General features: G+C 37.3%; 2 protein-coding genes across 4 annotated transcripts; one reads left to right on the top strand and one right to left on the bottom strand.

Moving 5' to 3' along the window:
• Positions 1 to 1,555: 1,555 nt before the first annotated feature.
• LOC104249370 (ARM REPEAT PROTEIN INTERACTING WITH ABF2-like) lies at positions 1,556 to 10,319 on the top strand. Its single transcript, XM_009805786.2, has 19 exons — positions 1,556 to 1,974; positions 2,115 to 2,275; positions 3,056 to 3,228; positions 3,321 to 3,441; positions 3,522 to 3,596; positions 3,715 to 3,809; positions 3,971 to 4,046; positions 4,161 to 4,268; positions 5,279 to 5,407; positions 5,501 to 5,569; positions 5,721 to 5,780; positions 6,030 to 6,153; positions 6,243 to 6,382; positions 8,351 to 8,414; positions 8,501 to 8,580; positions 9,070 to 9,134; positions 9,225 to 9,342; positions 9,412 to 9,536; positions 10,053 to 10,319. The coding sequence occupies exons 1-19, from the start codon at positions 1,725 to 1,727 to the stop codon at positions 10,174 to 10,176; spliced, it is 2,157 nt and encodes a 718-aa protein (XP_009804088.1). The 5' UTR covers positions 1,556 to 1,724; the 3' UTR covers positions 10,177 to 10,319.
• A 2,301-nt stretch (positions 10,320 to 12,620) lies between these two features.
• On the bottom strand, positions 12,621 to 16,454 carry LOC104249363 (cyclin-P3-1). Of its 3 annotated transcripts, XM_070156214.1 has the most exons (4): positions 15,063 to 15,115; positions 14,917 to 14,961; positions 13,827 to 14,230; positions 12,621 to 13,219 (listed from the first exon to the last, which is right to left on the bottom strand). In XM_070156214.1, exons 3-4 carry the CDS (start codon positions 14,225 to 14,227, stop codon positions 12,967 to 12,969), a joined length of 654 nt encoding a protein of 217 aa, XP_070012315.1. In that variant the 5' UTR covers positions 14,228 to 14,230; positions 14,917 to 14,961; positions 15,063 to 15,115; the 3' UTR covers positions 12,621 to 12,966. The 3 variants fall into 3 exon arrangements, with proteins under 3 accessions (XP_070012315.1, XP_070012316.1, XP_009804077.1); XM_070156215.1 differs by lacking the exons at positions 14,917 to 14,961; positions 15,063 to 15,115 and adding an exon at positions 16,392 to 16,454; XM_009805775.2 differs by lacking the exons at positions 14,917 to 14,961; positions 15,063 to 15,115 and adding an exon at positions 16,073 to 16,338.
• Positions 16,455 to 21,765: the final 5,311 nt, after the last annotated feature.

The raw sequence follows: 21,765 nt of genomic DNA, 5'->3' as shown, positions 1-21,765 counted from the left end.
GATTTCCTGTTTGGTTTAGAAACAGTAATTTTACCTTATTATATATGAATAGATCCTTCAAATATTATTTATTAGCATTTGACAAGGATACTATGTACCTGGTAGCACGTGAATTTTGCCGTGCGAAAGTGATATGGAAAATGTGGATACAAAGTGCCATGTGTGTAACGTTTGAAAGTTGTGATTTATGATATGAGATTACGAGAAGTGGGATTGTTGAAATTCGTGTATGAGGAATGATTTGATTGGTTGAGTTGTCATCTTTTCCCTACTTGAACACATTCATACTTCATTCGTACCCCGACTATGTTGTTGCTTAATTACTTGGTTATTTCTCGTCGTCATTCGTGTTTCCCTTATCTTCACCATTGATTGTAATTTGAATTCTTTGAGCTATTGGCATTACATTGATATTCTTTCCTTGTTAGCTTTATGTTATATCTTGCACATGTTTACATGTCCGGTAGGTGTTTTGACTTGGCCTCGTCACTACTCTACCGAGGTTAGACTTGATACTTATTGGGTACCACCGTGGTGTACTCATGATACGCTTCTGCATATTTTGGTGCAGAATCAGGTTTTCAGATCGAGTTGGTTTGATACTTATGCTTGTGCGGCTGGAGACTTCAAGGTACACATGTTGGACGTTCGCAGGCTCCAAAGTCACCTTTTGTTGTATTTATTTCCATTGTTTCTTATTACTCCGGAACAGTGATGTATTCATTCATATACTGAGTTACTTTTAAAAAGGTTTATGACTTGTTCTACAGGTTTTGAGGTTAAGTAACTGTTGTTGGGTCAGCTATGTTGTTCAGATATTATTTAAAGTAAGTTAGTTAAATTCCATTAATTATCACCAAGTATTAGGCTTATCTAATCTTAAAGATTATGTGTTATCACGATATTCTATGGAGGGAAATTGGGGTGGTGACACACCGCCGCACTCTACTACAGTTACACCCTCAGTGTAGACAATTCACATAAAAAGTCGTACTCTTTTATGAATAATTGCATTAGGATAGTTAGAAAATCATTTCGGTGAAAAGGAAATCACTAGCATTTTAACAGCAATTTGTATTAAGGAGTATATTTTATACTAACAAAACTCAAAATATGACCTACATGTTTCCCGACAAGTGACAAGTCATAGTAAATAAAAGAGGGAATAGAGTAGAACTCAACAAAAAGTTACAACACTAATTAAAGGATGTTAAATAAAGGCTCACAGATAGTCAGAAAAATAGTACTGCTCCCTTGACCCAATGAATTTTTGTTTTAATGAGACAATTTATAGCTATTCAAATATTAATAATAGTAACTTTCTAATATTTTTTAAATATTTCATGTTCAATCAAATATTGTCATATAAATTAAAGATATTAAAAGAAGGCCTACAGGCTGAGCCAATTCAGCTTGAAGCCGAAGGTTGTACATTACTTGATTCGCGAGTTTGGGTTATAAAAAGGTTTTTTGGCAGTGTCGTTGGCCCTATAGAGGATTAATGGCGGGAGTCCACCAAAAATAAGTTTAAATTCCCAAAATTTACTGTTTTTGTAAAACGCGGGCATTGCACGAAAAAGGTCCCCTGGTACAAAAAATAAAAACCTAAAACAAAGCACTCCCATAAACATTTCATTTTTATCCCTAAATTGCCCCCCACACACTACACACACTGATTACTCTGTGTCACACCTTTTCTCCTTTTCCTCCTCATCTACTCTCCCATGGAGAACCAGAAGCACAGCGAACGCTCGTCGAGCTCTGGTAGAAGGAGCTTGAAGAGAAAGCTACACGAAGGTCTCGAAGAAGATCAAACGGTTTCATCTTCTTTATCTTCGGAAGAAGCTCATCAAGATCTGGCGCGTGAAGTCCGTACACAGGTTGAGGTTATAGAATCTTCCTTTTCTTCATCCGAGTCAGATCGAGCCTCCGCAAAACGCGGTATACACGTTCTCTCTGAACTAGCCAAAAACGGTAACGCAAAACTCTCGATTTTGCTTTTCATTTCCAGTTGATCAGAATTTTTCGATGTTCATGCGGAGAGTTCGATAGCCTTTTTAATTAGTTTGAGAGTGATAGTAGGTTTTGATAATTGAGGATTTGTGTTTTTGTAGAGGAAATTGTGAACGTAATTGTGGATTGTGGTGCTGTTCCGGTTTTGGTGCAGCATCTAGAGGCGCCGCCGCATGTGAGTGAAGGTGAAGGTAGTCACATGCCATACGAACATGAGGTTGAGAAAGGAAGTGCTTTTACGCTTGGGCTTCTTGCTATAAAAGTAAGCTTTCAGCTCGTTTTTCAGATTTTTCTCAGTGTTTATACTGTATGATAGCCATCTTTCAGTGATGCGGTGAAGTAAAACCAGTTTGTTTTTGCAGATGATTGTATAAACTATCTCATACTTCTGGTGATAGTCAAAATGTAGAAAAGAGCTTGCTTTTGCTACAAGAGCTATGTATTATATGGAATACGTTACTGTAAATGAGATTTTCATTTTGCTGTATTATTTGAGCACTTAGTTTAATTTATTTGTGGCAAGGGCATTTACCAAATATGTTGCAAGGGCAATCTTTGAAAAACTATCAATCTATCATTATAACTTTACTTGTATCTTAGACTCTGAAATTATCTATTAAGAAGAAAGGGTAACGGAATGCTGGAGATCTTGAAGACTTTTTTGTGTGCAAATCAAGTAAAAGGTTAATTACCTCAGTGTATTGCAAAGTAGATAATTTCCAAGTAGGAACATGTGCAGATTTAAATTAGTTTTAATCAGTGTAAGATGGGTGTTTTGAGTTAACTGCCTGCTATTACAATATTTATGTTGCCTATAAATGATTTTCCATCATTGCAACTTCATCTAACTCATACACTTGGAGTATTTGTTTTTTTTTTCTTATGTGCCTTCTTAATTTTTTGTATATCATACTCATGCTGAAAAGAAATTTGCTTTTCTACTTCATTCTGGATAGTCCGTACTTTATGTACTTCTGAAACTCAGAGGAGTAGATATTTACTCTCTCTCTTCTTTAATATATTTTATATTTATGCCTGACAGCCAGAGCACCAACAACTCATTGTTGATGCTGGAGCTTTGCCTCATCTTGTTAATCTGCTGAAGAGGCACAGAGATGCTCAGAACTCTCGAGCAGTCAATGGTGTTATCCGTCGGGCAGCTGATGCAGTCACGAATCTTGCTCATGAAAACAGCAGCATCAAAACTCGTGTTAGGTTAGTTTGCTCCTTATCTGGAAACTTTGTTATTTAGCATCTGCAGAAAGAAGACCTCTATTTCTTACTTCATCTGTATTCTGTGACTATAGGATTGAAGGTGGCATCCCTCCACTTGTTGAATTGCTTGAGTTTGTTGATTCAAAGGTGCAGAGAGCAGCTGCAGGAGCCTTACGAACTTTGGCATTTAAGAATGATGAGAACAAAAATCAGGTTAATTGCTTACAAATTTATCTTGAATATTTCTATGGTTATCTGTTTGATTTATGTTAATTTGTGTGAATTGATTGCAGATTGTGGAATGCAATGCACTCCCTACTCTTATACTAATGCTTCGGTCTGAAGATACTGCTATACACTATGAAGCGGTGAGACATCATTTAATGTCATGATAAACTAGCACATATGATATTTAATATAACCTAGGGTCTTGACTTTGATTCATCTGGTAGTCATCCACAAAGCTAATTAAATTGTGGGTGGCAGGTTGGAGTCATCGGAAATCTGGTGCACTCATCACCAAATATCAAGAAAGAAGTTCTTCTTGCAGGAGCTTTACAACCTGTAATTGGGCTACTTAGGTATAATGAACTCTCATAACTTTTGAGTGACCTGATCATTTTTAACATTTCTGATACGTGCGTTATTATTTGCAGAGTCCTCTAGAAGGACCTATCTGTGCAACTATATGCTCTTTTCTTTTTTCCTCTGTGGTTTGCTCACTATAAATCTTGTATGCCAGTTCCTCCTGTTCAGAGAGCCAAAGGGAAGCTGCTTTACTGCTAGGACAATTTGCAGCAACTGATACAGACTGTAAGGTTGATTAATAAGCTCTATCACTTTCTTCATAGGAGAAACTCTTTATTTAAGTAGCATTTCTGAGCAACTTAATCTTATTTACACAATGTAAAATCCATTTAAACCTCTTGCAGATTCATATTGTGCAAAGAGGAGCAGTTCCACCACTAATTGAGATGTTGCAATCTCCAGATGCTCAACTTAGGGAAATGTCAGCCTTTGCTCTAGGGAGGTTGGCACAGGTAATTCCTCATCCTGATAAATCTTGAGTTGCACAATTTTCTTGTACTTGTCATGACAATCTGTTTCTATTCATTCTTTTAGTAGTAGCACTTGGACTATTGGCTGTCTGATGTAAGCTTGCCATTCAAGAATTATCTTTCCGACTTTCAAATTTTCTTAGGGATGATTTATCACAAACTTCTATTTGATGATTACTGATTAAGTGTGAAGCATGCTAATGATCTCTTTATATGACCTTTGTACTGGTCCCATTGGACTATTGATTGTTCTGCTGCTGCAAAAGGTTTCTATTAAAAATGGTTGATTATGATAATCATTTGTAGATGAGCAACTGTTAATTCACATAATTTTTGTTTGACATTCACTAACTTCGGCAGGTCTTGAAATATGATATCTACCTATGATTATGTGGAGTAATCTCTAAGAGGATAAGAAATTGATGCTTTTGGGGCAGAAAACTTATGCAAGGATAATAGTAATGATTTCTCAATATGGAAGTTTAATCAACCCTAACCTTCTGGAAGCTATAGTACTGCCTCTAAACAATATCATATAGTGGATTTTGAGGATATCTTCTTCATCACTTAATTTTCTGAAATGGCTCGATCTCTTGTGATTTACAGTTTCTACTGACAGGCTTCTTCAGATCTGTATCATTTCCTCATCACTAGCTCTGTTTCAGATGTAGATAAATGATATGTGGCTCTATATCTCACAATTTTTTGATGCATGTTCGTCGATCACATGACAACAGTTTTGAAAAGTAACATTAATTAAACTTTAATAGCCCAAGCAAAATAGTTTATCAAGATACTGTGATGTTCCTAATTATGGTACAGAACAGTATTTTAACTTTTGTACTTCCTTGGGAGCTCCTATTTCACTTCAAATATGAGGAATGCCAGCGCCAGACCATTTTCTTCTCTTCTTCTTTCTCATAGCACTTAATTTGATTTGAGGATTTAGTACTACGTTATTGACCGAGAGTTAGTGGTTCCATGATGTTCAGGACACACACAATCAGGCTGGTATTGCTCACTGTGGTGGAATTATCCCATTGTTGAAGCTCCTTGACTCAAAAAATGGATCATTGCAACACAATGCTGCATTCGCTCTATATGGGCTTGCTGATAATGAGGTGCTGCATGTCACCAGATCATATATACTCTTATTATAATCAGTTTCATGCACTTACATGCTTCTTTAGACTTACTGTGACTTTCTGCTTTAGGATAATGTTGCTGATCTTATAAAGGTTGGAGGTGTTCAAAAGCTTCAGGATGGAGAATTTATTGTCCAAGTATGATCTCTTGACTTCCCCTTTTTTTGCGATTCTTCAATTTTATGCTTTTCTCTCAAGGATAGGTACCTTTGTTACCTTAAATGAGTTTGGATTATTATTGTTATACATATTGCCCCGAGCTCCTAAATTGAGTTCACTGACTATGCAGCCGACTAGAGATTGTGTAGCAAAGACATTGAAGAGATTAGAAGAGAAGATCCACGGACGAGTAAGTTTCTATATCTTAAGTTATTTGTTTCTGTGAGTTTACCTTGGCGATGAAGGGCATATGCATACCGGAGAACAAAAAACCATGAGTGTATTTTGTTGGTTCCAATAGCAAACTTTGACTTCTGATGACATGGATGCAACTTACCTCCCTTCTCCACATTTTAATTTTACATTTCTCAAGGTGCTTTTGTTAAATCTTATAAGTTTAGTCATCCTTATATGTAATCTTTTTCTCCTTCTTTTGTAGATATTGGGCCATCTGATATATTTGATGCGCATTGGGGAGAAGGTTATTCAGAGACGAGTTGCTTTGGCCCTGGCCCATCTTTGTTCACCAGATGACCAAAAAACAATTTTCATTAATAACGATGGTATAAGTTTGATTTAGACTTGAGATTGGGTTTTTATGGGTTCTGGTTAGGCAATGACGATATCTTCTATGTCGATTATGCACTTCTAGGATTAGAGTTGCTTTTGGAGCTCCTTGAATCAACAAACTTGAAGCACCAAAAAGATGGCTCTGTAGCTTTGTGCAAATTGGCTAACAAAGCTAGCTCACTTTCGCAAGTCGATGCTGCTCCTCCATCCCCTATACCTCAGGTTTGTTTTTCTTAATTTTTTGTTTGATTGCACTATCAAGGTTCTTCAACTTTCTCTTCGAGCAGGACTTAGATCATTGCCTTTTACTTTTTGACTTTTTGTTGGTTTCTGTTTCATTTCTCCACTGCTATACCTGTAGTGCTTAGTCAGACTATCATTGCTTGACCTTACTAGGACCTTTCAAAGATAATCAAAATTTCTCATTCATCTTCATTGCCTTCTTGATTTTAGAATAATTGGCATAATTTTAGGATAAGGCCGAAAATTTACATCTACAATAGTTTTGCTTCAAGAGGCAATTGTGGATTCAGATTTAGACATTAATGTGGATTGTGAAACTTCCAAGTTTATTTATAGATATTTATGTGTAGAAACAGTTTCTGCATTATTAGCCTTGACCCATAAGAGATGGTAATAGTGTTGCACCCAAGGGTGTGGCCTAGTGGTCAATGAAGTGGTGAGAATCATGAGGCAAAAAATGCCAGGTGATTTCTTCCCATCTATCTAAGCCTTGGTGGATACAATTACTTGGTACCTGTTGCTGGTGAGAGGTGGCAGGTATCCCATGAGATTAGTCGAGGTCCGTGCAAGCTGGCCGGACACCACGATTATCCCAGAAAAAGAGAGAGATGGTAATAGTGTTGTCGTGGATATGAACAGATCTCTAGGGATCAAAGATGCAACCTTTGTAGAAGCATAAACTCTCCTGCATGGTCATAGGCTTATTCAACCTATTCAAAACTTTGCATATAAGAAAGGTATTTGCTTTGGTCCTTTAGGAAGAACCTCTGTTTGCAGATCTGATCTTAGTGAGAGAGTTGAGATTAGGCTTTCACTAAGGGGTTGTTTGGTTACAATACGGCTTATGCTGGGATAAGTTATGCTAGGATTAGTTATCATGGTATTGTTTTTTATTCACTGTTTGGTATGTTGTATTAAAAATGACAATTGCATAATTTCTAAGAAGAAGGTATAAGTTATCCCGGCACTAATTACCCCACTCCCTACAAGGTATAAGTTATCCCGGTACTAATTTTAATCCCGGGATAACTTATACCAGGTTTGCTAACCAAACAAAGTATTAAGGTGGTATTAAATTTTTATACCAACACTATATCTACTTATACCTCATACCAAGCGACCCCTAAAAGAAGAATTTATACTAAAGGGAGGAAACAACTCTTTGAAACTTATAATATAACTATGCAAATTTAATATATTTGGTCATCTTTCCTTGTGGTTTCTGATATTATCGATTGTTGTTTCCAAATTTACATGCCCATCCCTATGGTTGTAGTTTTTGACTGCAAATACTTTATGTGACCCATTTGGTGATCTGCCTTGCTGTTTGTATTCAGTGTAGATTGGATAACATCTCTCAATGTGATGCTCCTATCTTCTTCTTATCCCCCTCCCCCCCCCTCCTTGGAGGTTACAAGGAGGTAGTTGTGTGTCTATCGATCGATGCTTAATTTTTTTCCAAAGCGGTGCGCTATGAAGACATGAGACTTAGATTTTTTTTCCGAGTTCTTACCGTTCCAAAAATGCTGATTGTACATCTTGAAGACCTGAAAAGTAGTCCCCCAACCCCAAAATAAGGAGGAGCATCTGCTCTAATTCTTTTAGTTTCTGCCACCAGGTTAAGGTGTTAAGTAGGCCATAAAGTGGGTTTAGGGTGACTCTTCAACTTTGAGGATGTAGATAATGTCGAGTTACTTCTGATGACATTTGGGAGAATTTGAGGTGCTTTGCATTTTGATGAAATCTTGTTGCTTTTTAGCACCCAATATTGGCTATTTGGTGCTGATTGTTTTGACCACTTTATGTTCTCCTAAACTCTTTCATATTTGGTTGATTGTATTCATTCTTTCTGTCCTTTCTGATCTCAAATTATTAGTGAAAGCTTATTCCATCCCGATGCAGTATCTCTTTCCCTCATTTTTGTCTTTTAATTTCTTTTAAATCCAGGTTTATCTGGGAGAGCAGTATGTAAATAATTCTACGTTGTCTGATGTGACATTTTTAGTTGAGGGTAAGAGCAGTTTTACTGTTCAAATGTATCTCTTCCCTTTTTCTTTTTTAAATGTTGTATCTTACTTTTTTATGTGCTTCCGCCAGGCAAACGGTTTTATGCCCATAGGATTTGTTTACTAGCTTCTTCTGATGCATTTCGAGCTATGTTTGATGGTGGCTACCGGGTGAGTTGTATTCCTAGCCAAAAGATGTCTACGTTCTATGTTTTAAATTTATTCATTTCCTAACTGTGTAAAAGATATCATACATTGTAAAAATCAATCTTGATAACTTTAAAGATGATATCGTGCATAATTGGAGAAGGGTAAAGGGGTGGGCCATTATCCATCGAGTTACGAACTGTGAGCCTCATGTCTTTTATTTTTATTTGATGGCTAGCAACTTTGTTATGTATGCAAGAGCTGACCTGCTTTATCTTCAATTTTTGTGTAAAGTGTTTTTTCTATTGATTATCTTTTTCTTTTGTACAACAACAAACCCAGTGTAATTCCACAAATGGGGTCTAGGGAGGGCAGTGAGTAGGCAGTCTTACCCCCACCTTGTGCAGTAGAGAGGCTGTGTATGCATGGCCACTGCAAAAGGAGTCACAACTAATAGCCAAACATATTTGCTTGATATTTTGTTTCTAACAGTCTGTAGATAATGTATTGCAGGAGAGAGATGCCAAAGACATAGAGATCCCAAATATCCGATGGGATGTTTTTGAGTTGATGATGAGGTAGAGTGCACTTTAATTACCATCACATCCTTGGTTCAGATTTTGAAAGTCAATCTTGCATTATTAAAGACAAATCTCTCTTGCTTGCAGGTACATATACACAGGATCTGTAGATGTTAATTTGGATGTTGCACAGGATCTTCTAAGAGCTGCAGATCAGTATCTATTAGAGGGCCTTAAACGTCTTTGCGAGTATGCCATTGCGCAGGTGAGTGCTGAGATTTGGGGGGGGGGGGGTTTCTGTCACAATTTTACTAATGATGTTTGTCTATTCTAGGATATATCTGTGGAAAGTGTCTCTCTCATGTTCGAGTTGTCGGAGGCCTTTAATGCTTTGACATTACGTAATGCTTGCATTGTATTCATTTTGGAAAAGTTTGACCAATTAAGTGTCATGCCATGGTATGTCCTGGACCTTCACTATCCTTAATTACATTATTTTTATGAGTTCGGTGGGTGACGAACCAAACTGGATATCCTTCTAACCTATCTGGCCAGCCATTAGCACACAGTTTTCACCTATTCTTTGTCAACCTGAACTCCTGAGTATCTTTTAAAAACACGGGTTATGAAAAGGAAAAAGAAAGTACTTCAACTTGGTAATTTGTAGAATATGGACTGCTTATTGTTCTATGGTAATTATAACTAGAAGCTTGATCAAGTATAGCTAAGCACAAGATGATAAAATGCTTTTTTGTCATTTAAATTTTTAGAATCATAAGAGGTGATTGTGAAGTTTTTTTATTGTTAATGATAAACACAAACTTATTTCATTATGAGAAAGTGTACGTCTATTTGGTGTGTGTGAAATTGCAAAGCATGTCATTCAACTTGAAGTGAAGATTCCCATAATGATTAGTATGAACTCTATTAAGTTGTCTTGTTATGTGTATTAAGGCATTATAATTTCATATGTAGGTATTCACATTTGATTCAACGTGTATTACCCGAGACTCGTAGTTACTTTGTAAGGGCGCTTACCAGGCCAATTCAAGCTGATATGCGGGTGGGTGCTGCACATTCAGTTTTGTTCTTTTCTTAATTGTAACCACGGGAGAGTATGTACAGGAATGGGTTACTGTTGTAATAGTGTCTCAAAATGAGAGCTAATGTAAATCCTCATTGGATGCACCAATTCCAAATCATTGGATGGTTAACTAGCTTATAAAGTTCAGTTTCAAAGCTTGCTATGTTGTTCCTAGTGGTCTTTGATGAGGTGATAGAATTTCAGCATTCAATCGAAATTTTTAAGGTAAGCGGGTGTGGTAATCCAAGATTTCTGTGGAACTCTTCGGATATTACTCAAAATTTTATTACAACACTATCCAATTTGCTTATTTTATTATTATTCTTTAAAAAAATTCTAGAAAAGTTTTACTTACCAACAAAAAACTGAAAAATTTTCCAGCAGAAAATGACTCCTATACTACCAAATCCACTAGACATCGAGCTAATTATGAAGAGATGGAGATCACCACCTCATAAATTGGTTAGTGACATTCATTGTGATAAAAAAAATGAGCTTATACTATCACTCTTTTGGTCAAAACATTAGTATCAAATTTAAGTATACAGAAAATAATTTATGCGTAATGATGTCCCAAGTGTTAGTTGGAACAAATAAAATTAAGTTAAAAGGTAAAATAGCTCTAAGAAAATTGATTTTTGCTCATCAGGGAGAGAAATATTTTTTCCATTTTAATGTAAAATGTTTTATCCTAGTTGGAATATTAGAAAATGATTCCCTAAATTATTTCTTGAAAAAAGGCTTAATGAAAAAAATATACAATCAAGACAAGTTTGAGGGAATTTCCTTCCACCTTCTAGTGTCTTGGTTTGACGAGAATATTCACAGTTGAACATATGAAATTCGATATCAAGTTAAAATTAGTGCATGTTGCACATGGCAGTAGCGGGAAGAAAAGTTAAATATTTAATTTATTAATCTTACCAAAGTAATTATCTTGTACATATATCATAAGGTAACTATTAAGGGAAAAAGAAAGGTAACTATTTTTGAACTTGTCTTGTCATAGAAATTTTCTTTCTTTTACCTCCTAGTAATAGTTATTTCACAAAGAAAAAGCTATAATATTTAATAGCTCGAAGCCGATGTATTCTTTGGTGGATAACAATATCCTATAGACTACAGGAATTCAATGAGTATTAACAAATCTTTGGAAAGTTTCTCCTTCCAAGTTTTAATATAAAGTGAATGTGTATCTCTCTTTGGGTGTGTGTTTTGAGGGGGAGGATCTAACCTCCTACGATATTCACGTTTCATCAAATAGGAAAAGTGTTTACTCCAAAACTCCATGCCATCTTGCAATGTAGAAAATGGATTATTAGTTTTGGCAATTGCTCGCATATCAGACAAGTGTTGGACCGAGAAACATTTGTTGGCCTGCAGTCGGCTAAGCGAATAGTCATTAACATTATTTCTATCAAGAATCAATTTGTTTGGTTATTTAAAAAATGCCAATCAAAACTATTTATGCAATTTCCAATTTAGTGGTAGGAAAGAGATGAAACTATCCATTCAATTCAATTCACAAACGGAAGGAGATATGTCTTTGGTTAATCCTACCTTTCTTTCTTTTCAAGAAAAGGGGATCTAAAAAGAATGCATTGTGATTTGTGAATGATGGATCCCCATATGGGAAGAGTTTCTTTGAGACTGCAGAACAGCCATTCTTATAAAGATATTTTCAAGAGTTCCAACAGTTGTGTCCTTCCTTTTGCTTGAAAAATATTTAAAACTCACATCTACTTCTGAGTGACACCAATATTCAGTCACTTGGTAGTTTCTTGTTGTAAGATGTCACTGAAGATCATATGTTCAAAGTTCACTACCTGTTCTTTTTCAGAAAAATAATTTCCACGACGAAGTTATTTCATGAAGTAAAACTTTTCACTCTCTCATGTTATTCCCCTAGGTGCGTTGAGTCCCACTTCCCTTGTGGGATGGGCGCTTCAACTCCTTGGCAATCATAGATTGAGTTAAGCCCAAAATCCATTTTCTGGACAGAGAACACCCGGAATCATGTCATGTCCTTCACCATTTTTTTAAAATCTTTGTTCATTAATTCTTCAAAAATTCATCTTTTATTAAATCTCACATTTAGAATCGATTCTCAGAGTTACATTAGTGTCTCAAGCAAGCCATGTTCTACCTAACTGCTGAAAAGTCAGTATCAAGCAGTGATTATTAGTGAGCTGGAATTTGTGCGTGAGCTTGGAAGCAAGCTCTTAGTCTAGCCAGTAACATAGCTGACAATTACCCCCCCCCCCCCCCCAAAAAAAAAACTATTAAGTGAACGATTGCTACAACAGGTACATTAATGCAAACAAAACTCTACTAGGTCCAAGAGTCAATCGGAAATAGTCTCTCTACGTACACCATACCCTCCCCAGACCCCACTTGTGGAATCAGATTGGGTATGTTGTTGAAAACTCTACTAGGTACAGCAGTCTAACTTGACTTGGTTGTACAAAATGATGTCCAAAAGCACTAAAAAACTTCTACTGTAAACAAGCATGTCCCTCAATCTATACGAACCCTATAGGAATCAACATCCGTGGGAAATTTCACAGAACCTGAAAAAGAATGATACTGGTAACAAATACAAGGAGGGGGAAGCCAGGGGCTCCTAGGTGGTACATTAGTACATTAAAGAACACCTGCACAAGGGAAAAATGGGTAAAACAATATAGTATAACAAACTACTACGGCTATTTTCTACAACAATATAGTACAAACCCATCTTTTAGTTTCTTGCACGTCCAAAAGAATCTTTCAACTTTGTAATAATATCTTCAGCATTGCAAATCGTCATCTTGCAATTTGTGCACAGGTGGAATCATCTTTGTTTGACCAGCTCTCGGTGATTCTACATGCCTGGATTGAACGCTCGATTGGGAGACCTAGAGTGCCTTCTTTCTCCAGGAGCGAGCAATAGCTTCCAAATGTTTTGACATTTACATGAAGTCGGAAATCCAGTCCAAACAAAAATTTCATCTCCAACTTATTCAACTCTTTTGTGGTTACACCACCTACTCTTGCATAGTATGCATTGTTATAGAATCTGAAAATTATGCAGAGCATCATAAAGATTCAAGCAAATTCCTAGAAATGAAATGTTACATCTCACTCTTGAGGGGGTCTGTTGCTAAATAAAATACATCAAAAACCATTGAGCTTCAGGCAGTCAGCAAATAATGAACAGCATATATGCATGCGTATAATAATTCCTGTGAGTCTACTATGTGTTAGTAACCCTAAGGGAAAGCTTGCTGCATAGGGTGGGAACGGGGTTCAAGCTTCAAGTTCGACTCTTAACACTCAACTATCCAATTGATTAATAATCAACATGACAATAAATCTCAAAGCATGTATATCTATAACTCCCTCCCCATTTCATTTTATGTGAACAAGTTTGACTCGACACAGAGTTTAAGAGGAAAAGAAAAGCTTTTGAAACTTGTGATTACATTTGATCATATTAGTGTGACTATAAAATCATATTATTAAGGGTAAAATAAGAAGTTTAAAATCAAATTGATTCTGAATAAAAAAATGTGTGGTTTGTTTTGGAATAGATTAAAAAGAAGTGTCACATAGAATGGACCAGATGGAGTAAACATATGGGTAAAAAATTTTGGTAATATAGATCATGTCTGAGGCAGACTTACGCATCATCAATGAATTTTGCTGCCACCATCACACTTGTGATTAGCAGTCGGTGAACATTGAGGGAAGTTAAATGAGCACTAGTGTGTTCAATGAATCGCTCCATGTAAATCTGCGCAACCACAAAGCATGAAGGGCTGCAACATGAATACTTAAAAATGCGATCCAAGTATTGTTCGATGCCCAGCGAGGGGGCTCTTGATCCATGAAATATTGTAATGACATCTTTTCTTTGAGTACTTTCTAATAAGCTTTCAGTTTTCTGAACAGACCTCTCAAGAAGTGTTGAAAGAAGCGATAAAACTCTGGGTTTTCCTGATTTTTGCTTGCCAGATACCTTTAGCCCCAATGCTAAGTAATTTTCTGAGCATATGACCTCAGATTCAGGTGCCAAAGTTCCCATGTCCTGCGGATCATTAAATTGCATTAATAAACTTGAACATTGAAGAAGAAAGCATAATCTAGAATGAACATTACAACAAAATATATCAAGCGATTGAAAATTCGTAGGAGAAGATGGTTGTGCCACTGTAAAAAAGTCATTTGATCAGCCTCGGCAGCGAAGCAAGGAGTTAAAATAAGGACTTTATTCTGACTCTTAAACCTGAAGGAGTAATCATGGTTAAGAAGCTTCTCTTTTTTTTTTTTTAATCAGAGAACTCTTAATTGTCTCTCTCTCTCTCCCAACAAAAAAAAAGGAAAAAAAAAAGAAAAAGAACAAGACAGAAATTAAGAGTTTCATGTTAAGAACTTCAAGGTCTTCTTTCTCCACCAAAGAGGCTAAAGCATTTCAGACTCTTACTTATCAGGAAAAAGAAAAGGAATACCAATCATTAGAAGGTTTCTGTTTTTTCTTCTTTTTTTAAATAAAAAGGTGGTGTTCCGCCAACTTATGTACACCTCGATTATTCCACCAGCACAGGTATCGGGTACTCTGCCCACCAAATCATTAGAAGTTTTTAGCGTCTGTCTCTTCATGTAGTATAAGAATGTTCATGGTTTCAATTGGAGTTTACTTGATTAAAATCACAAGAAAGACTACAACTTATTGTATAGCAGGAAGCAGGATGGTGAAATTTTTTTCAACAATACCTGATTTCTTGATACAACAATGTTTATTATCCTTCATGTGTAATCCTAAATATATAAGCAAATAGTGGAGGTCATTATTTATTAAAATGGAGGATTAGCTGCCTCTTCAAACAAGGAAATAGTTCATATAAAGTAAGTTAAATTACCATGTCATTGACACGCTCAATTTAAGGAAGGTCAAGCTTTTCTAGCTCAAACACTACATAGTTTTACAAATGGAACTTGTTAGATTAAGTGATATTTTCTACCATTGCTCCTCATTAAATACATTCTAAGAGTTACAAATGCTTATTAAACTAATACAGTCTTAGTTTGTAATGGAAACCAAAAACCATTACCAACTGACTGGAAAAATTGCTTTATCTGTTAAACAGAAAAGGAGAAATGTGCTGGATTAAAACTAAAAGAAGTCAAAAGATGAAATGATGAGCCATATTATCAAGAAATAATGACCTGTTACCAAATGAGTAGCATCATAAAGCATAAGAAAAGCTCCAAAGACGGCATTTCATTTTCAACTTTGAGAAGATATAGATTTTCATGAAGAATATTCAAATGACTCCTTTAGCTTACGGGCAAATGCACTAATTTCATGAGAGCTCAACCATACTTTGGGATCTCAAATGAGTGTCACAATGTACAACAGGACTTGAAAAAAAAAACATGGGATTCCTAATCCGTATTCAACATTCTACCAATCCATCATCTAAACTGAAATGTAAGACCAATACATTGGTTTAATTTTACCCCCATAAACATAAATGTGTGATCAAGAACCTCTCTCTCATTGTTTAGAACTAGTCAAACCGAATAACTGGTTTACAAATTCATCAATTAGAAGTTTCAATACAAGACATTACATTAAGTCTGTAAAGTGTATATTAAACTTAATTCACAGATCTAAACACCTATCTAGTAAAAGAAAAAAACAAAAGCGTCTCAACTGAAAAATCTAATCTATATAAACCAACATTAGCAATATGCTTTGCTTACCAATAGGATAATGCATCAAAACACAATATTGACAAATCCAAATAACCCAAGAAATATAAAGCATAAGCATAGATCTTTATAAGTAATAAGCACAGCAAAGAAGTTGCAAGAAAATGAATTGAAATCAAATTAAAACCCAAGAAAGACAGGGCAAAAGACATACAGTGAGAGATGTGGTAAATTTTCAGCTGGCACTTGATGCTTCTACATGACTCTACTAATGGGCAGCTAACAATTATCAGGCGGGTAGTAGTTCCAGTCTCTCTACAATACTCACTATCTTTCTCTTTCTTTACGTCTCTATTCTACTCAAACAAAATAGAAGATGTGCTTAAATTTATTGAAAGAGTAAAGAAGTTCTTTTTCTCTCTTTATTTACTAGTACTTAGTTTCTCTTTCTACACCACCAAGACTCGCCCCAGTTGGGTTGTCTTTTTAGGTAGCTTCACAATACATTATAATATTGTAAACGCACATGTCACCTTTGTATGAATAGCTGTCACAGTGCTCCTTTGTTTGGAAGACTCGTATGTCTCTCCTCACTTCTCATTCACTGTGTGTATGCGCGCACCAGCAATAAAAAGTTATATACTTCACTAATAAAATTATTCTTTAATTATTTTTTATACTATCAAACTCAATAGTGACGATAATATAATAGGGGAAAAGGATTGCGTAGTGTCGGTAGTCTTTAAATCCAATAAGTAATCACCATTCTTAAATTAAAGTAGTAGGAAAATTGCTCTTTCATAGGCGAGCGGTGCGGCTCTGGTCCCCACCATATTTCCTTCACTCTTCCATCTGCTATCCTATTCACCACTTCAATGGGCCCATCATTTTTTTTTTCTTTTTTCAGTTTTATATACTTATAATAATAATGCAATAAGAAAAAGTAACCAATGCAAAAATAAAAAGAACTTTTTCTTTTGTTCTTTTCGCTTGATTGTAGATTGTGCTCAGTATTTCTCTGTGTTATAAGAGTGAGTAATTTTTCTTACGAATTTTTACCTCCTATAACAAAGATTAAAACCTTATTTATTTTAAATAAATATTATTTTAAAAAATTATATTATATAGATACCTTTTAATGTTTATAACAAATATCTAATTTTGGTTACCTCCTACCCCTAAGCCACTGAATACGCTATTCAGTTACACTATTTTCTTTCTCTCTCTACTTTGATACATGTCCTCCCTGTGCACTTTCAGACGACCCTTCAGATCTTCAACATAAAGGAAGGGAGGTCCAAAACACAGAAACAGAGAGAAAACGAGAGAGGACGAAGATCTGCTTCCCTGTGGGAATTCCAGTTTAACGAAATTTTGCAGCAGTTTCGGCTACTTTTAGAAAATCTTGGCCTCGATTTGCTTCAATCAGTGCCCTCTTCTCTTCTGATATCAAAAACTTCGAAGATATCAAAATTTTCGACAAGGAATTCGTGAACACTAGCTTCAAAAACATGTTTGAAGTTCTATTTGCTGCTAATTACCTTAACATTAAGGGCTTATTTGAGTTTTTATGTCAGACAATTGCTGATAGAATTAAGAACAAGTCGGTGAAGGCTGTTAGGAAGATATTTAATGTAACTAATGATTACACAGAAGAGGAAGAGGCAAAGGTTTATGGGGAAAATAAGTGGGCCTTTGAAGGAGAACGTGACGAATCTGTTGATTAGTTTGTGTTTGTGATCTTTAGGGTTTGTAATTAGTTTCTGGAAACATATCTGGTGGTTATGGTATAGAAAATCTTGGCCTCGATTTGCTTCAATCAATGCCCTCTTCTCTTCTTGTCACGACCCAAACTTGGACTCGGTCGTGATGACACCTCTCGTGAAAACGAGGCCAGCCGACACTTCCCCTTTTTTCAATTATTAATAGTTAAGCATTAAGAAACAATCGAAACATGATAAAATAATCCAAAGTAGCAGATAATATCATAAATACGCGGAAGAACAACCCAACACAACCCTAAATTGGGGTGTCACTAGTCATGAGCATCTATAAAACCTAATACAAGTCTGAAAAATTCACAAACTATTACAAACGTCTGATGAGAGATAGAAAAGATAAAGAGGGAGAAACACGGGTCTGCGGACGTCAAACAACTACCTTGTGAACTCCGAATATCCGCCGGGAGCTCTCAACTCGCACTGGCAGGATCAGCAACGCCTGAATCTGCATACAGGGGTGCAGAGAGTAAAGTAAGTACTCCAACTCAATGAGTAACAAATGTAAATAAAGACTGAAAGCAAGAAATCACGTAAGGCACAAAATATTCTATAATGAAGCAGTAAATAAGTGAAAGGCAAGTAAAATCCTTTAACTCAAATGTAGTTTCATGAAAAGACTTTTAAAATAATTAAGCAGGTAATTGGCAGTCAAATATGAAAAATAAACACATAAAGGCTCGCCCCTCGGGCAATATCTCAGAACAGTACCAGCCCCTCGGGCAATCACATAGAACAATACCAGCCCCTCGGACTCAATCTCACATCCCAATGGGTACTCACGCTCACGGGGGTGCACAGACTCCTAGAGAGGCCCCTTACGGCCCAAAAGCAATATTAAGCCACCTCGTGGCATCATCACTAGGCCCTCGACCTCATATCAATCAAGCCACCTCGTGGCGTACATATCTCAGGCCCTCAGCCTCATAATCAGTATCAAATGTTTCCTCACAACATAGGCCCCCGACCTTACTCAGTCAAAAATTCTCACAAGCCACTCGGGCAATAGTAAAACAGTGTTTCTCAGCCCAAACATCATTTAAAATATCATTTAAGTATAAAACTGAGTAAACATAGCTGAGTATGAAAACAGTGGAAAATAACATGACTGAGTTCAAGTACAAAGTCAAAATAGTGAGGAAATATCAATAAAAATCCTCGAAGGGTTCAAATAGTTGGCACGAAGCCCAAATATGGCATTCAACCCAAATAATGATGATAGTAAATAGATTTCAGTCAAATACGCGGTAAAACCATCACTCGGGACGGACCAAGTCACAATCCTCAATAGTGCACGACCCCACGCTCGTCATCGAGCGTGTGCCTCACCTCAATGTAGCACTACGATGTGCAATCCGGGGTTTCGAACCCTCAGAACATCATTTACAATCATTACTCACCTCGAACCGGTCAAATCTCTAGCTCGCAACTCCTTTTCCCTCGAATCGGCCTCCCCTCACGTCGAATCTATCCAAAATCAGAATCACGACGTCAAAATATGCTAAGGGAACGAAACCCAAGCAAAAACAATCAAATAATACCAAAAATCTCGAAATTGGCCAAACACGACCCTCGGTCCCACATATCGAAACTTGATAAAAATCATATCACCGGAATCCTTATCCTCCCAGGAGTCTATACATATCAAGAACACTGAAATTGGAGTCCAAATGACCCTTCAAATCCTCATTTAAAGTCTCTTAATCTCAAGCCCTAGTTTCTCAATTTTTGGCTTATATTCCATGATTTATTAGGTGGATTTCACAATAGAATCGAGTTTTAAATCCAAAATTCTTACCTCCAAATGTTTCCCCTTGAATCCATCTTCAATATCCTTAAAAAAACTCCAAAAACAACCAACTATGGAGGAAATAAACCCCACATTCGCGGACAAAACAACCTTTTAAACTTTCTGCCCAGGCCTATTTTCCTTCATTGCGATCGCGGGAATTCCTTCGCGATCGCGAAGTACAAATTCCCAGCTCCCAAAAATTACTCTATGCGAATGCATAAAACACTATGCGAACGCGATGCCCAGGCAACTAACTCTACGCGATCGCGAACCTCCTACCGCGTTCGTAATGAACAAATCCAAGCCAAGACCCCAGGTCCACTTAACTCTACGCGAACGCGACCTTCACTACGCGTTCACGATCAACAACTTCACCACTCTATGCGATCATAGCTCGACCTTTGCGAACGCGAAGAATAAATGGACTGACCCCTCAAAAGCTTCTATGTGAGCGCAGGGACCCCTACGCGATCGCAGAGAAGGAATCTCTGCAACAGCTGAACCTGAAATTCTGCAACTTCTCCAAGGCATGAAATGGTCCGATTGACCATCCGAAACTCACCCGAGGCCCCCGGGACCTCAACCAAAGGCACAAACATATCCTAAAACCTCATTCAAACTTGTTCCAACCTTCGGAACACTCAAAACAACATCAAAACACTGAATCGCATCGGATTCAAACCTAAGAATTCCAAAATCTTCAAAATTACGCTTTTGATAAAAAACCCAACCAAACCACGTCCGAATGACCTAAAATTTTGCACACACATCCCAAATGACACAACTGAACCACTGCAACTCTCGAAATTCCATTCCGACCCCTATATGAAAATCTCGCCTATTAACCGAAAATCGCCAAAATATCAACTTCGCCAATTCTAGCCTAAATCTACTCCGAACCTTCAAAACTCCTTCTAATCATGCTTCTAAGTCACAAATCACCTCCCGAAGCTAATCGAACCATCAGAACTCACATACGAGCCCTCTAACACATAAGTCAACATCCGGTTAACTTTTCCAACTTAAGCTTCCTCAAAAGAGACTAAGTGTCTCAAACCTTACCAAAATCATTCCGGATTCGATCCGACCAACCCAATACCACATAACACGGATAACAAAGCATAAAGAAGCAGAAATGGGGAAAATAGAGCGGTAACTCATGAGACGATTGACCGGATCGCTATATCCTCCCCAACTTAAACAAACGTTCATTCTCGAACGAGTCAAGAAACATACCTGAAGCCTCAAACAGGTGAGGATATCTGCTCCGCATCTCCCGCTGGCCTCCCAGGTAGCCTCCCCCACGGGCCGACCTCTCCACTGTACTTTCATTGAAACTATATCCTTTGACCTCAACTTTCGAACCTGACGACCCAAAATAGCTATCGGCTCCACATCATAGGTCAACTCATCATCTAACTGAACCGTGCTGAAATCCAAAACATGAGATGGATCCCCAATATACTTTCGGAGCATAGAAACATGAAATACCGGATGCACACTCGATAAGCTGGGTGGCAAATCAAGCTCATAAGCCACCTCCCAATCCTCTGGAGCACCTCAAAAGGCCCATGAATCGCGAACTCAATTTACCTTTCTTTCCAAATCCCATAACACCTTTCATGGGCGAAACTTTCAACAGAACCTTTTCACCAACCATGTAGGACACATCCCGAACCTTCCTATCAGCATAACTCTTTTGCCTTGACTGCGCTGTACGAAGCCTCTCCCGAATCACCTTCACCTTTTCTAAGGCATCCTGCACCAAGTCTGTCCCATACAGTCTAGCCTCACCGGGTTCAAACCAACCAACTGGAGATCTACACCGCCTCCTATACAAAGCCTCATATGGAGCCATCTGAATACTCAACGGGTAGCTGTTGTTATAAGCAAACTCTGCAAGCGGTAGAAACTGATCCCATGACCCTCCGAAATCAATGACGCAAGCATGCAACATGTCCTCCAATATCTGAATAGTGCGCTCGGACTGCCCGTCCGTCTGAGGGTGAAAAGCTGTGCTCAACTCAACCTGAGTACCCAACTCTCGCTGCACAGACCTCCAAAACTGTGATGTAAACTGAGTGCCTCTATTTGAAATGATTGAAACTGGGACACCATGCAACCAAACAATTTCCCGGATATAGATCTCTGCCAATCGCTCTAAAGAATAGGTAGTACACACAGGAATGAAGTGTGCGAACTTGGTCAGCCGATCCACAATTACCCAAATAGCATCGAACTTTCTCAAAGTCCGTGGAAGTCCAACTACAAAGTCCATAATGATCCTCTCCCACTTCCACTCTGGAATAGCTATCTGCTGAAGCAAGCACCCGGTCT

Source organism: Nicotiana sylvestris, chromosome 9 (genome assembly GCF_000393655.2).
Source record: "Nicotiana sylvestris chromosome 9, ASM39365v2, whole genome shotgun sequence".
Classification (NCBI taxonomy): domain Eukaryota; kingdom Viridiplantae; phylum Streptophyta; class Magnoliopsida; order Solanales; family Solanaceae; genus Nicotiana; species Nicotiana sylvestris.
The sequence above is the reverse complement of the archived record's forward strand: the minus strand, read 5'-3'. Positions and strand labels throughout refer to the sequence as shown.